The 13,488-nt window shown below is 37.6% G+C and overlaps 1 protein-coding gene across 6 annotated transcripts in view; it reads right to left on the bottom strand.

The window, feature by feature from the left end:
• Positions 1–13,488, bottom strand: part of WDR7 (WD repeat domain 7) — a 291,854-nt gene that overhangs the window by 169,494 nt on the left and 108,872 nt on the right. For all 6 annotated transcript variants that reach the window (XM_059706176.1, XM_059706178.1, XM_059706179.1 and 3 more), the window contains one exon: positions 1,976–2,092. In XM_059706176.1, the coding sequence (XP_059562159.1) occupies positions 1,976–2,092 (117 nt within the window). The remainder of the gene's footprint in view (positions 1–1,975; positions 2,093–13,488) is intronic.

Below are 13,488 nucleotides of genomic sequence, written 5' to 3'. Positions count from 1 at the left end.
AGATTATTATGCTTAGAACAGTTTTCTCTTGATGCATCTACCATATTTTTCATAATGCAATTTATATAGGACTCTAGTCAATAAAAAGAAATATGGTTTTCTTCTAAACCTTCATAAAAATCTATACCACATCTTAATCAAGTCACACAATCTAACCTGCACGATCTGCAGACTGCAGCATACTAGTTGCTTTGACAACATGGTAAGGGAACCCTTTTTCAGTTATTTAAATTCTCTGGATTTTGAACATTCTTGTTCTAGTACCCATGGCATGAAATGAATAAATCAACTGATAGAAGCCATTCATCACACATGTTTAACTGAACTTCAGACAGGTTCAAAGACAGTTCGTGTAGCATTAATTTACTCTCCAACACTAGACTTTTATTTTTAAGCTTTTTGATTTGTTTCAGCAATCAGACAAAAACAGTCACGTGTTATAATGCAATCATGACTTTGGTAGTGCATAATTCAAAATTTCAATGTATTGATTTAGTATTGTTTGAGTGCTCAAAATTTGACCTTTTATTCAGAGTGCAAACTGAATTATTCTACTATTGCAAAGGTAACCTCTTCTTTTTTCCTGTGAATTAAACCACTACTTTTTTTTATAGAAGAAGGCCTTTAAAATTTATAGGAATTAATATATAACAAAACATTTCTAACAGCATTTTTAAAAGCAATAAAAATGGAATAAAATAAAAAATGATTTTAAAAACTTGCAAATGAAACAATTTCCTTTAGTAGCTACTGAAACAAATTTCATACTTGTGAAGTGCAAATGACTTTCAGAAGAGGTGAAAGTTTCTAAAATAATTTATATTTAAGGTAGATGATTTTTAAAATATCAATGAATTAGTAACATTAAAAAGTAAGAAGCAAAAAGAACCACCACCATCCTCTCATTTTTACTGAAAACCAGATGCTCACCAACTTAGCCAACTCCTTATTTGCAGCAGTGACACAAACATGGGTTTTTAAGGTAATACAGGCTTTGTAAATTTTCAAGGGAGATCATTAGGCTCCCTCACCTTCTTCCCAGTGAAGCAATTTTAAAGGCATTCAGGTGCTAACAGTAAGGAAACTGCCACTCAGAGCTTTAAAAGAAAAACAAAATAAACCTCCCCTTTGTTCCTTTCTCCCTTTAATTTCTGTTGGAAAGTTTACTGATATTTTCTGGGCATGCTTCTTCTCAAATTATTGATTACTATTGAGTTAATATTTGTTGCTTCACGATAATTATAGACATATGTCGTCAGATTTTACATTTTAACCATCCACACCAAAAACAAAAGTTTATCATTCTTAATACCAATAAAAATATCTATACTAGATTGTTTTTTATCCTCTGTGCATTAAAAAAAAAATTGAGTTGAATGCATTTGAAGATCCAGTAATTGGAACCGTTTAAATCTATAAAAAGACAGGCTGAAAATATGTGCTATATAGCTTTTCTAAATTTTACTTTATGCCTGGTAAGGTGATAAATAATACAGATAAGAATGTAAATAACTTTTAAAAGCAGCATTTATTTCTGTAGTATACATAAAAAAGAGTATCTGTAAGTTTCCTTATGCAGTCCATATTGCATATATTGCTATTACAACTTCAATAGCTTCAGTTTACCCTATAATTGCAAAACCTTTCATAACATAATAGGTGTATTCCTCTCCATGTTCCAAGGCTTTAGAAATGAGCCTCGCCTCTGAATTAGAAGGTCCCCAGAAAATCAAATGCACAGCTAGCAGGTTCATTGTTAGAGCAACAATGAGCAAACACAGACCACATAAATGGTTCCACTTCTTTCCACTTCAAGATCAAAAAGGACACTAAAGAGTCTTGTAAAGCCAAACACTCCATCAATACCAGTTTCCATCCTCTCCATCAACATACTTAGTCCCACTATAAACGAAAGACAAGCACTTTCCAATACTGGACAAGGCTCGTCCAGATTATGTTAAAGACGTCTCCCTACCAGTTGTGATGTCATCTTCTGCAAGGTCATGCTCTTCCTCCTGGACTCTGGCTTCGGGCCCTGAGGCGGTGTCGGGAGCAGTGGTGATGGTCTGCATGGCTTCCGCTGAGACCCCGGCTAGAACAAATGGGAATCACAAGGTTCCGTTTTTAAGAACTAAAAGAAAGGTAGATCAAGACTCTTAAATCTTTTTAACTTACGGATGCAACCAAAATACATTTAAAAAAATGCAATACAGGGGTGAGCAAGAATAAGTTTACAGTTGTTTTCATGGAAAATAATACAATTAATAAATAATAATACAAGAATAAATTCTGTTTTGCATACTCACAACTGTAAAACTACGTTTACTCACCCCTGTACATCCACCAAAATTAGGAAGAGACGCAAAGTACCAAAACAAACATTAATATGGGCTCTATTTCTTTATGTGTGTGTGTACATACATGGATACAAAATATATTGACTTTTTCACTAAGATCTGGGAAAAACAAAAAAATAAAGCTGAAGTAAATTACATTTTTACTGTACCCTTTCAACGTTCTTGCTTTAGCTGATTTAGACATTATTATGCTAAAAGAGGAAAAGTACCTAGAAAGTGAGGGCTATTTAAAAAATTAGATTTATTTATCTTTAATATTAGCTTGCTTAAAATTTGGCGGTGGGCAGAAGAATGATGACAAAAGAGGGATTTGTCTCTGGATCAATGTAAAGGACTTGAAATGCATTGCCCCGAAAGTGTATAACATCTCTGTCTATGAAGGAATTAGATATGAGGTCAGATAATTATCACATTGAAAGGAACCTAATTGAAAGCAGACAGTGAATTAGATCAAGCTGCTGTGTTAAATACAAGTGGCCAGTGTAGACATGTTTGCTTCATTCCTGATGATAGGAGAGAAGCATGCAGTCTTTTACCATTAACTATACTGCTGGCTAGATGTTTTGTTTCCTTCCGCTACAGAAAAGGTACCAAGGGAATATACAGAAGTGGTATGAATTCCTTGGTTAATCTGGAATTGTTAGAAAGACAACTTTTAAAAACAGCTTCATTACAATATAATTTGCATGCCATAAAATTTGTCTTTAAAATGTATAATTCAGTGGTTTTTAGCATATTCACAGAGTTGTACAGCTGTCACCACAATCCATTTCAGAGCATTTTCATCACCCAAAAAGAAACCCCACCCATGTCACTCCTCTCTTCCCCCAGTCTATGCAGACCTAAGCAACCACAAATGTTCTTCTGTCTCTAGACTTGCCTGTTCTGGACATTTCAGCAGGTGGTGTTTTGTAACTGGCTGCGTTTACTTAGTACCTTCATTCCCTTGTAATACTGATTAATATTCCATTGTATGAATGTATCACCATTATTTTTTCATCAATAAATTGTAATAGATTCATGTATTCATTCATCAGTTGGTGAGCATTCATATTTTAAAAACTCTTTGGCTTTTATGAATAATGCTGCTGTGAACACTCACATACAGGTCTTTATGTGGACATGTTTCATTCCCTGGGAGTGGAATTGCTAGGTCATATGATAACTCCATGTTTAACCTTGAGAGGAACTGCCTGATTATTTACTGTTGAGTTTTGAGAGTGCCTTAAATAGTCTAGGTATTAGTCCTTTGTTGGATATGTGATTTGTGAATCTTTCTCCCAGTCTGTAGCTTGCCTTTTTAAGCCTCTTAATAGGGTTTTTAATTTTGATGAAGTCTACTTTAGCAAGTTTTCACTTATAGATTGTGGTTTTGGTGTCAAGTCTAACCGTAGATCTCAAAAGATTTTTTTTTTATCTAAAAGTTTTATACTTCTTTGATCTACATTTAAGTCCATGATTCATTTTGAATTAATTTTTTTATAAGGTGTGAACCTTAGGACAAGGTTGGGATTTTTGTCTACAAATGTCCAGTTACAGTAGGCCATTTGTTGAGGAGACTGTCTTTCCTCCATTGAATTGTTTTTACAACTATCCGATACCAATTGGGCGTATTTGTATGAATCTTTTATGGGTTCTCTATTCTATTAGCCTAAAGCCACAGCTAATCTAATAAAAGACAAATAGGGTAATTAACCGTACCTCCAACACGCTTCCCATTGGCTAATTAGGGTGATATGCAAATTAACTGCCAACCAAGATGGCGACCAGCAGCCAGGCAGCTGAAACGAACAGGAGGCTTGCTTGCTCCAGTGATGGAGGAAGCCAAGGTTCCCCGCCTGCCGCGGCTGGACTCTGAGCTGCACTCTAAGAAACAATGTTGCAATTATAGAAGCCAAACAAACCCCAGATACCTGCTTTCAGCAGCCGAGGCCTCAAGCTGGAGCAGGGCCTCAGAGCTAAAGCCGGCTCTCAGCTCCAGTGACAGCCATAGAAGGTAAATAAATCCCAGAATAAAAAAAAAAAGAAAAAAAAGGAGAGGTTGGGAGCTTCAGTCTCCCACCAGCCTGAAAACGGCCCTCAGCCCCTCACCCAGACTGGCCAGGCACCCTAGTGGGGACCCCCATCCTGAAGGGGGTGTGACCAGCTGCAAACAGCCATCATCCCCTCATCCAGGCTGGCCAGGCACCCAAGCGGGATCCCCACTCTGATCCGGGACACCCTTCTGTGCAAACCAGCTGGCCCCCACCCGTGCACCAGGCCTCTATCATATATAGCAAAAGGGTAATATACAAACTGACCCTAACAGCAGAAGGACTGGGAATGACTGGTCACTATGACACACACTGACCACCAGGGGACAGACACTCAATGCAGGAGCTGCCCTCTGGTGGTCAGGGCGCTCCCACATGGGGGAGCTCTGCTCAGCCACAAGCCAGGCTAATGGCTGCCAGTACAGCGGTGGTGGTGGGAGCCTCCTGCCTTCTCAGCAGCACTAAGGATGTCCGACTGCAGCTTAAGTCTGCTCCCCACTGGCAAGTGGACATCCCCTGAGGGCTGCCGGGCTGCCAGAGGGATGTCTGATTGCCATCTTAGGCCCAATCCCCCCGGGGAGCAGGCCTAAGCCAGGAAGTGGTCATCCCCTGAGGGGTTCCAGACTGCGAGAGGGCACAGGCCGGGCTGAGGGACACACACACACACACACACACACACACACCCCGAGTGCACAAATTTTTGTGCACCGGGCCTCTAGTCTATATATATAAAAGCTTAAGCAACTGAACGACCAGTCAACTGAACAACTGGTCGCTATGACAGGCACTGACCACCAGGGGGCAGACACTCAATGCAGAAGCTGCCTCTTGGTGGTCAGTGCGCTTGCACAACCAACCGCCCACAAATGCTCCTGCGGGAGGCTGGCCAACCTCCTGCAGTACCTCCCCCTGGCCGGCCAGTTATCCCTTTGGCCCCAATCGGTGGGCAGCCAGACAACATCCCATGGTCCCTCCCCTCAGCCAGCCAGCCAATCTTCCACAGTCCCTCCCCCCACCAATGGAACCTCCCCCTGGCCAGCCGGCCCTCCTGATTGGCCCCAATCACTGGCCAGGCTGAGGGATCCCACCCATGCATGAATTCGTGCACCGGGCCTCTAGTAGTTTTAATAACATTAGATGATGTCTTGAAATGAGGCAGACGAATTTTTCCTAGATTACTTTTTTTCCTCCAAAACTCTTTTAGCTAACTCCTTTGTCTTTACATAATTTTAGAATAATTTTTTGTATACCTACAAAAAATTATGCTGGGATTATGTTAAACCTATATATCAATTTATAGAGAATCAACATCTTTACTATGTTGAATCTTCTACATGAACCTACAAACCCATGAACAGTACAGGGAAGGGCAAAAGTATGTGTACAGTTGTTCATATGGAAAGTAATACAATTAATAATAAGATAAGAATAAACCCTTATGTACTCACAACTGTAAATCTACTTCACCTCACCCTTATATGTCTCTGTTTCATTATTTAGATCTTCTTTGATTTCTTTCATCTGTGTCTTATAGGTGTCAGCACACAAGTCCTGTATATGCTTTTTAGACTTACTTCTAAGTATATCAGTTTTTTTAACCATTATTAATAGTATTTTTTAAATTTAGGCTTCCACATGTTCATTGCTAGCATACAGAAATGTGATTGATTTAAAAAAAAAATTCTTGTATTCTGTAGCCTTGCTGTACTCATTTATTAGTTTATTTTAATTTTTTTTTTTTTTTAAGAATCCTTTGGTTTTTCCAAATGGGCAGTTATTAGATCCTTTAATAAGGACAATTGATCTCAACCTTTCCAAATTGTACGGTTGTATGGTTGTTGCTGTTTTTTCTTGCTTTATTATACTGGCTAGAACTTCTGATGCTGTGTTAAATACAAGTATGTGGCCAGTGTAGATATCTTTGCTTCATTCCTGTGATAGGAGAGAAGCATTCAGTCTTTTACTATTAACTATAATGTTAGCTATACATTTTTAGTAGATATTCTTTTTTATTAAGTTGAGGAAGTTCCTCTTTATTTCTTAGTTTTCTGAGTCTTAAAAATCATTACTTGATGTTGAATGGTGTTAAATGATTACTATGACCATATGATTTTTTTCTTTAGCTTGTTAATATTTTACATTATATTGATTGCTTTTTTCTTTCTTTATTTTAAAAGCTATTTTTTATTGACCTTTTACAGAGAGAAAGGGAGAGGGAAAGAGAGAGTAAGAAACATCGATGAGAGAGAAACATCGATCAGCTGCCTCCTGCACACCCCCTACTGGGCATGTGCCTGCAACCAAGGTACTTGCCCCTGACCAGAATTGAACCTGGGAATTTCGGTTCACAGGCCGACGCTCTATCCACTGAGTCAACCGGTTAGGGTGTTTTTTTCTTTTTTTTTTAATATCTATTTTTATTGATTTCAGATAGGAAGGGGAGGGAGACATAGAAGCATCAATGATGACAGAGAATCATTGATTGGCTGACTCCTGAACACCCTTTACTGGGATCAAGCCTGCAACCCAGACATGTGCCCTTGACAAGAATCAAACCAGGGACCCTTCAGTCCCCAGGCCAGCTCTCTATCCACTGAGCCAAACTGGTTAGGGCTTGATTGTTTTTTTAATATAACTATACTTACATTCTTAGAATAAACCTCACTTGGTAATGCTGTATAATTCTTTTTATATGTTGCTAAATTCTATTTGCTTATATTTTGTTAAGGGTTTTTGAGACTATATTAATTAGAGACATTGGTTTGTAGTTTTAGCCTATTCTTTGCATTTTCTTTTATCTGCTAAGAGATAAGGGATTTTATATCCCTTACCAGTTTCAGCACACTTACTTGGTCTTTCAGCTTTGACTACTCTGAGATATACAATTTTGCTCCTTAAGCCTTCTCCCAAAACATTGAATGGTCTCATTTGAACAGTTACCTGGTATAGCCTAAGAACACCATGAAGGGCTGGACAGTATTTACACTCAGTATCATTTTATTCCATGATTTCTCATGGTTGTGATGTGTTCTGTCATACCTCCTGTCCTGAAACTCAGCCCCTGGAAGGTCTTGGTAGTAAAGGATATTGGAGTTTGAAATCAAAAGATCTACATGTTTAATACTGTTCCTGAATTTAGCAGCTGTGTTTTGTTGAGCAATTACTTAACCTCTCTGATTAAATGAGATCAATTTAAATGGATTTGTAAACTTCTTACATATAAATGCCAGCTTTATTTTCATAGAAACTTTTAATTTTTACAGAAAAGGAAAATACTACTAAGAAATGATTGTTATTATCTAAACTGCTCCTTAATATCTTTTCCTTATTTCTCTAATCATTTTAAAAATTATCAAGGATTAAGCAAGAAATGAGACTAAGAAATCTCTTAGTCTCAAATTACATTTTAATTTAATAATCTGAAACAATCTATGATTTTGTATTTAAGCAATAAGCCTTTATATAGGAATGTGCCATTTACCTTCTTAGCTTCTCTTTGTGATTATTTTAGACTAGAGGCCTGGTGCACAAAATTCATGCACTCGGTGGGGAGAGGAGGGCCCTTCAGCCTGGCCTGCAGGATCCAGCTGAAACCAGCTCTCTGACATCCCCGCTCTCTAACATCCCCTGAGGGGTCCTGTATTGCAAGAGGGCACAGGCCAGGCCAAGGGACCCCACTGGTGCACAATCAGGGCCAGAGAGGGAAGCGGGAGGTTGGCCACCTGAGGAGGGCTCCAGCCCATCTCGCTTAGTCCCGATTGGCCGAACCCCAGCAGAAAGCTAACCTACAGGTTGGCACGTCTGCCCCCTGGTGGTTAGTGCATGTCATGGCGAGCGGTTGGGCAGTCTTAGCATATCATTAGCATATTATCCTTTGATTGGTTGAACAAATGACCAGACACTTAGCATATTAGGCTTTTATTATATAGAATAGCTATTTTTAATGAACTTATTACTAATTTTCTAGTAATTCCCCTTCTTTATTTTAAAATTTTATCTGAAAAATCAACCACAAAGTGATTTTACAAAGGAATGGCTTTGTCATTGTGAATTCATCAGGGGCCATTGATACAGCACTGTTAATTTTTCCACTGCAGCAGTTCTGTACAAAGTAGTGGCACTAACATGGTATGTTCTGTTCCCCAAATTTAAGTAGTTAGACCTTGGAGCTGCCACTGCTATGTCTAGTCCTGGACCGTTCTTGGTGGCTAATGACTCAGATTCCTTCTGTAGGTGCCTGTCATAAGCCCGAGGCAGCAAGGGTGAATATCACACAGACATGTTTAAGTTAATATATGTTGGAAGAAGAGAAATCCTTGAATATTTGTGGCTTTTGGTTTTTTAAATATTTTGAAAGATACTATATATGCAGTTGCTGGAAAGTTCAATGCCTAAAGTAACTTCCATGGTGATATCTTCATGCCATCTAGACTTTCAATGTTATAAAACTGTACTTGTCTCTCCCCACCAGTAAAATATTATTCTAAAATTTATCTTTCCAAAGTGTGTAAATTGCCTTTATAATCATTTTTCTCCTGCTGGTTAATAATAACTGAGTAATGATAAATTATTTGAACTCAAAAGACTTCAGTGTCATGTGATTAACTTAATAATCAAAGATTAAATACTAAAGTTTAATAGAGTAACATTTAAAATATAGCACTGTAACCAATATTGGAATATAAAATCAGCTGAGTTCATTATAATTTTATTATTTCATTAAAGATTAGATGGAAGCGATAAACCATATTGTTAGAACTCAGAAAGAAAAATATATACCAAAATATTTATAAATATTAACCACAATTATATTTCTCATTCCATAATATAGATTTCTACTGAGTTTAAAAAAATGGATCTAAAATAAAAGCAGGTATTTTTATTTCATCAGTTTCTCACAACTACAGTTTTCTAGTGGTCCAATAAAAATAAACAAGAGGCAATAATTTGATATGAACATTTACTTTGAATAAAGTAAAATTTAACAAAAAGAAGGGAGTTTCTTCTCAGGCAGAGGTTTGAATTTATTGGAAGCAGATCCCTGCAGTCACTGACCACACTGCCCCACATTCCCCGCAATCCTTATGACAGACAGACGGCCTGCCTCGCATTAATTCACTTCACACCACTCCTATCGATCCGCAGCCGGTTCCCCGGTCTCTCTGCACACATTGCCTGTCTGGCTGCCTACACCACATCAGCACACAAAGGCCAGAGAAAGATAACCTTTTGCTTTCCATTAAAGACACAGTATCCACTTTTCCTTCGGCAACACCATCAAAAATATAAAATATAACAGCACAGATGTCTCAGAGAAAAATCTTTCTGTACAAAATGTTTTATTTATCCCTTATTCTAAATAGAGATAATTTCAATTGATCAAAAAGAAGTTACTTTACTAAAGGCTACAAACCAAGTAGAAAAATAAAAAATACAGTTAAAAATAAGCAAAATGTCTTCAAGCCTGAACAAAAATATAATAATCCCTTAGTAATATGCTTTGATACTTATTTTTAAGGAAATAAAATACGTTTTTTCCTAAATAGCATTTAGTGTGTTTTTTTTTAAGAAAACTGCTCTCACATAAAATGTAATTATCAGCAATTCTGAAAACAACAAAAGAAATATATTTACTGAAAAATTCACAAAGAATAAAAAAGACAGGAACTGTGCTGCATCAACAGAATGTTAATGTAAAAGTATAAGGCTTTCTTATTATTCCTCTTTCCCAACAGGACCTGAAATGTTCCATGGTAAAAATCGCACCTAATACGTTTAATTCACTGCATGTACTTTTTCAAAGATTTCTTTTTGCTTTGCTGGCTACGAGCTAACTCAACACCAATGTTGGTTTCAGAAGACACAATACAACAAAGATTTATTGTTCAGCCTACAACGTGTTGAGAAACAAAGGCAAATCTGGCTTGACACACAACTGTACTAAAGCATGAACTTAAAATGACTGAATGTTGGAAAAGGCAAAACTATAAGGATGTAAAACAGATCAGTGGTTGCTAAGGACTGGTGAGCTAGGGGTGGGGTTGATATACAGAGGCTACACAGGAACTTCCCAAGGGGTTGGAAATGTTCTGAATGGTACCATGATGGTAGATATCTCACTCCAGTCACTTGTCAAAACTCAAAGGCCTATATGCCCAAAGAATAAACTTGACTACACACAGATCTTTTAAAAAAAAGAACTCACCAGGATGCCAGGGAACCCAGGATGAACTGCAGCCCGTGACAAATGAATTTAACTATATTATAAATGGATGGCATAACCCCACTGTAAAGAAAGAGGGAACTGACCTACATAACTGGGGAAAAAAGGCTCAACGCTGCTTATTGCAAAGCTAAAGACAGAAAGAACTGTACACAAATACTGTATTCTAGTTGGTAAACTGATTTTTCACGGAGATACGGGTTAGCAATTCTAAATTACTGTTTATGTCTAGGAAGGTTGAAAAAACAAGTAAATCTATTACAGATAATGAGAGTCGGGTTTCCTACACTCAGGAAAAAAAATCACAAATAAGCAAAAGAGGAATCTGTGCTGGTGGGCTAAAGTGGGAGATGTGATATGAATATGTATCTATGTTAACATGTATGGAGAGCTAGATGTAGAAATAATTATAGATATGTAGAGATAGATGTGTTAGTATGTACCTACATATTTCCCAGTCTGTCCAGTGAGAGGGCCTAGAAGTGGTGAATTCCCAGTAAAAACAAGCCCACCCAGCACCCAAATCTTAATGCCTAATATCGCCATTAGAAGGAACCAGGGGACCTTGGGAAATGAATGATTCTAGGATGTAGGCAGAGGGAATACAAGGTGATGGAAAGCATCTTCTGTGTCAGAAAACAAGGAAGTGCTTTTAAGAAAGATCATCCAGCATGGTTCAGTGGTTGGGCATCAACCTATGAACCAGGAGTTCACAGTTTGATCCCCAGTCAGGGCACATGCCCAGATGGCGGGCTCAATCCCCAGTGTGGGGCATGCAGGAGGCAGCCGATCAATGATTCCCTCTCATTATTGATGTTTCTATCTCTCCCCCTCTCCCTTCCTCTCTAAAATCAATAATATATACTTTAAAAAGAAAGAAAGAAAGAAAGAAAGAAAGAAAGAAAGAAAGAAAGAAAGAAAGAAAGAAAGAAAGAAAGAAAGAAAGAAAGAAAGAAAGATGGGATCATATCAAAATGCTACTGGAACCAATGTAAGAGTTCCCTATGGACAATGCTGAAATAATTTGAGCAACAAGTTGGCATTACAAAAGGTCTAGTCCTCAGTCAATTCTGCTAAGGACCTGGTACTGGGTCATTTGAGGACCAAACATAAGGTCCTGGACCTTGGCCCCAAGAAGATCTCAATGCAGTGCTCACTAAATATATTAATTTTTATGAAGAGTGTATAGCTCCATTATCATAAGGAACTACAAATGATGTCTCAATAAACATGAAGGAAGAAGTAAAATGGTAAACCTCAAATAAAACGAAGTAAGCAGGTGTATGAAATATGTTTACTTCAGCCTGGAAACACGACAAAATGGCATCAAACTGCTGAACATCTAAACATTTGTACACTGTAATGATCATACAGCATCCATAGAAGCATATCATTATTCCACATTACACTGATTAAACCTCACAATCCATTGTAAAGGCTATTCATATCTAACCAATGATTTAGAGGAGGGTGGAAAGCCGAATTAACTAAGGGAACACCAATCACTGCTTCTGGCAGAGCTTTTAAAGAATTAACTTGCAATCAAAGTTATAAAAAGAATGAAAAATGAGTCAGATGAGTACTAAGATAGTGGGTACTACAATGTGCAGAGAATATAAATTTCTTTTTTGAACCCAAAGCCACAAATAAAAATAAAACAGAAAATATGTTTTTAAATTAGGTGGCCATTCTTAGATTAGAACTCATTTTTCCACTAGTCTGGTGACAGGGAGCAGGTGGGGGGTGGGAAGTACCAGCAAAGGAAATATAGGATCACTAAAAGTAAACTATGATTAAAGAAACTTGAAAAGACTTAGTCTTACTGAGAAGCCAACAATAAAGAACTATACTTTAACGAGGTTAACCGAATGCCTCTGATCTACCTGATGTCATGGGAATCCATGGTATCTGATATTGCAAACACTCCACCCCCACCATTAATGTCTATTGGAGTGTCTCACAGCACATCTTAAAACTTCACTAGTTCTTTGAGCATAAGTAGTACGTATCCACGTTTTATCAGGCTGGCTCACACATTCTTTTCAAATACTCTTTACTTATGATGATAATGATGAAGAAAATGAAATAATAGAGGCCAGTATATAAAAGTATGAAATGTTGGTATGTCCGAAGCACTGTTCTAAGCAGTGCTTTACTTATTATTAATGCTTCGGTAAATGTTCTATGGAACACATGTACAGCTACATGATATCTCAGTGTTCCCAACTCTTTTATGACCTCCACAGGACCTGACATATTGCCAACAATACTATCATAATTTATTTCATTTTATTGATGATAGTATACAGATGTCTCCCATTTGCCCCCCCCCCACTTTATTTCTCTCACCCCAGCCCCCACCCACCCTAGGTCTTCACCAGCCTACTGCCTGTGTCCCTGGTCTATGCATAATAGTATATAAGTTCTTTGGTTGATCTCTCCTTGTGCCCCCACCCCCACATCAAGATATGTCAGTCTGTTCCACCCCTCCATGCTTCAGGTCTTATTTTGTTGGTCAACTCATTTTGTTCATTAGATTCCACAAGTAAGTGAGATCATGCGACAATTGTCTTTTTCTGGCTTATTTCACTTAGCATTAATAGTCCTTCCATGCTGTCCCAAAGGGTAAGAGATCCCTTTTTATAGCTGCATAGTATTCCACTGTAAATGTCCCACCGCTTTTTTAATTGTATATTTGTAACAACTATTCAGTAATCACAATTCTGATGAATAAAAAAGCAGAACCAAAATTTTACATAAAGGACACAAATATGTGACTGCAATATTTAACTGAAGTAACATCACCCTGCTCCATTTACTCTTAATTACATTGCAAAAATAGTCTAAATTTACATAAAGTTAAATATATTTATAT

Source organism: Myotis daubentonii, chromosome 8, assembly GCF_963259705.1.
Source record: "Myotis daubentonii chromosome 8, mMyoDau2.1, whole genome shotgun sequence".
In the NCBI taxonomy this organism is placed as follows: domain Eukaryota; kingdom Metazoa; phylum Chordata; class Mammalia; order Chiroptera; family Vespertilionidae; genus Myotis; species Myotis daubentonii.
Note: the sequence above shows the minus strand (reverse complement) of the source record. Positions and strands in the feature narration are given on the sequence as shown.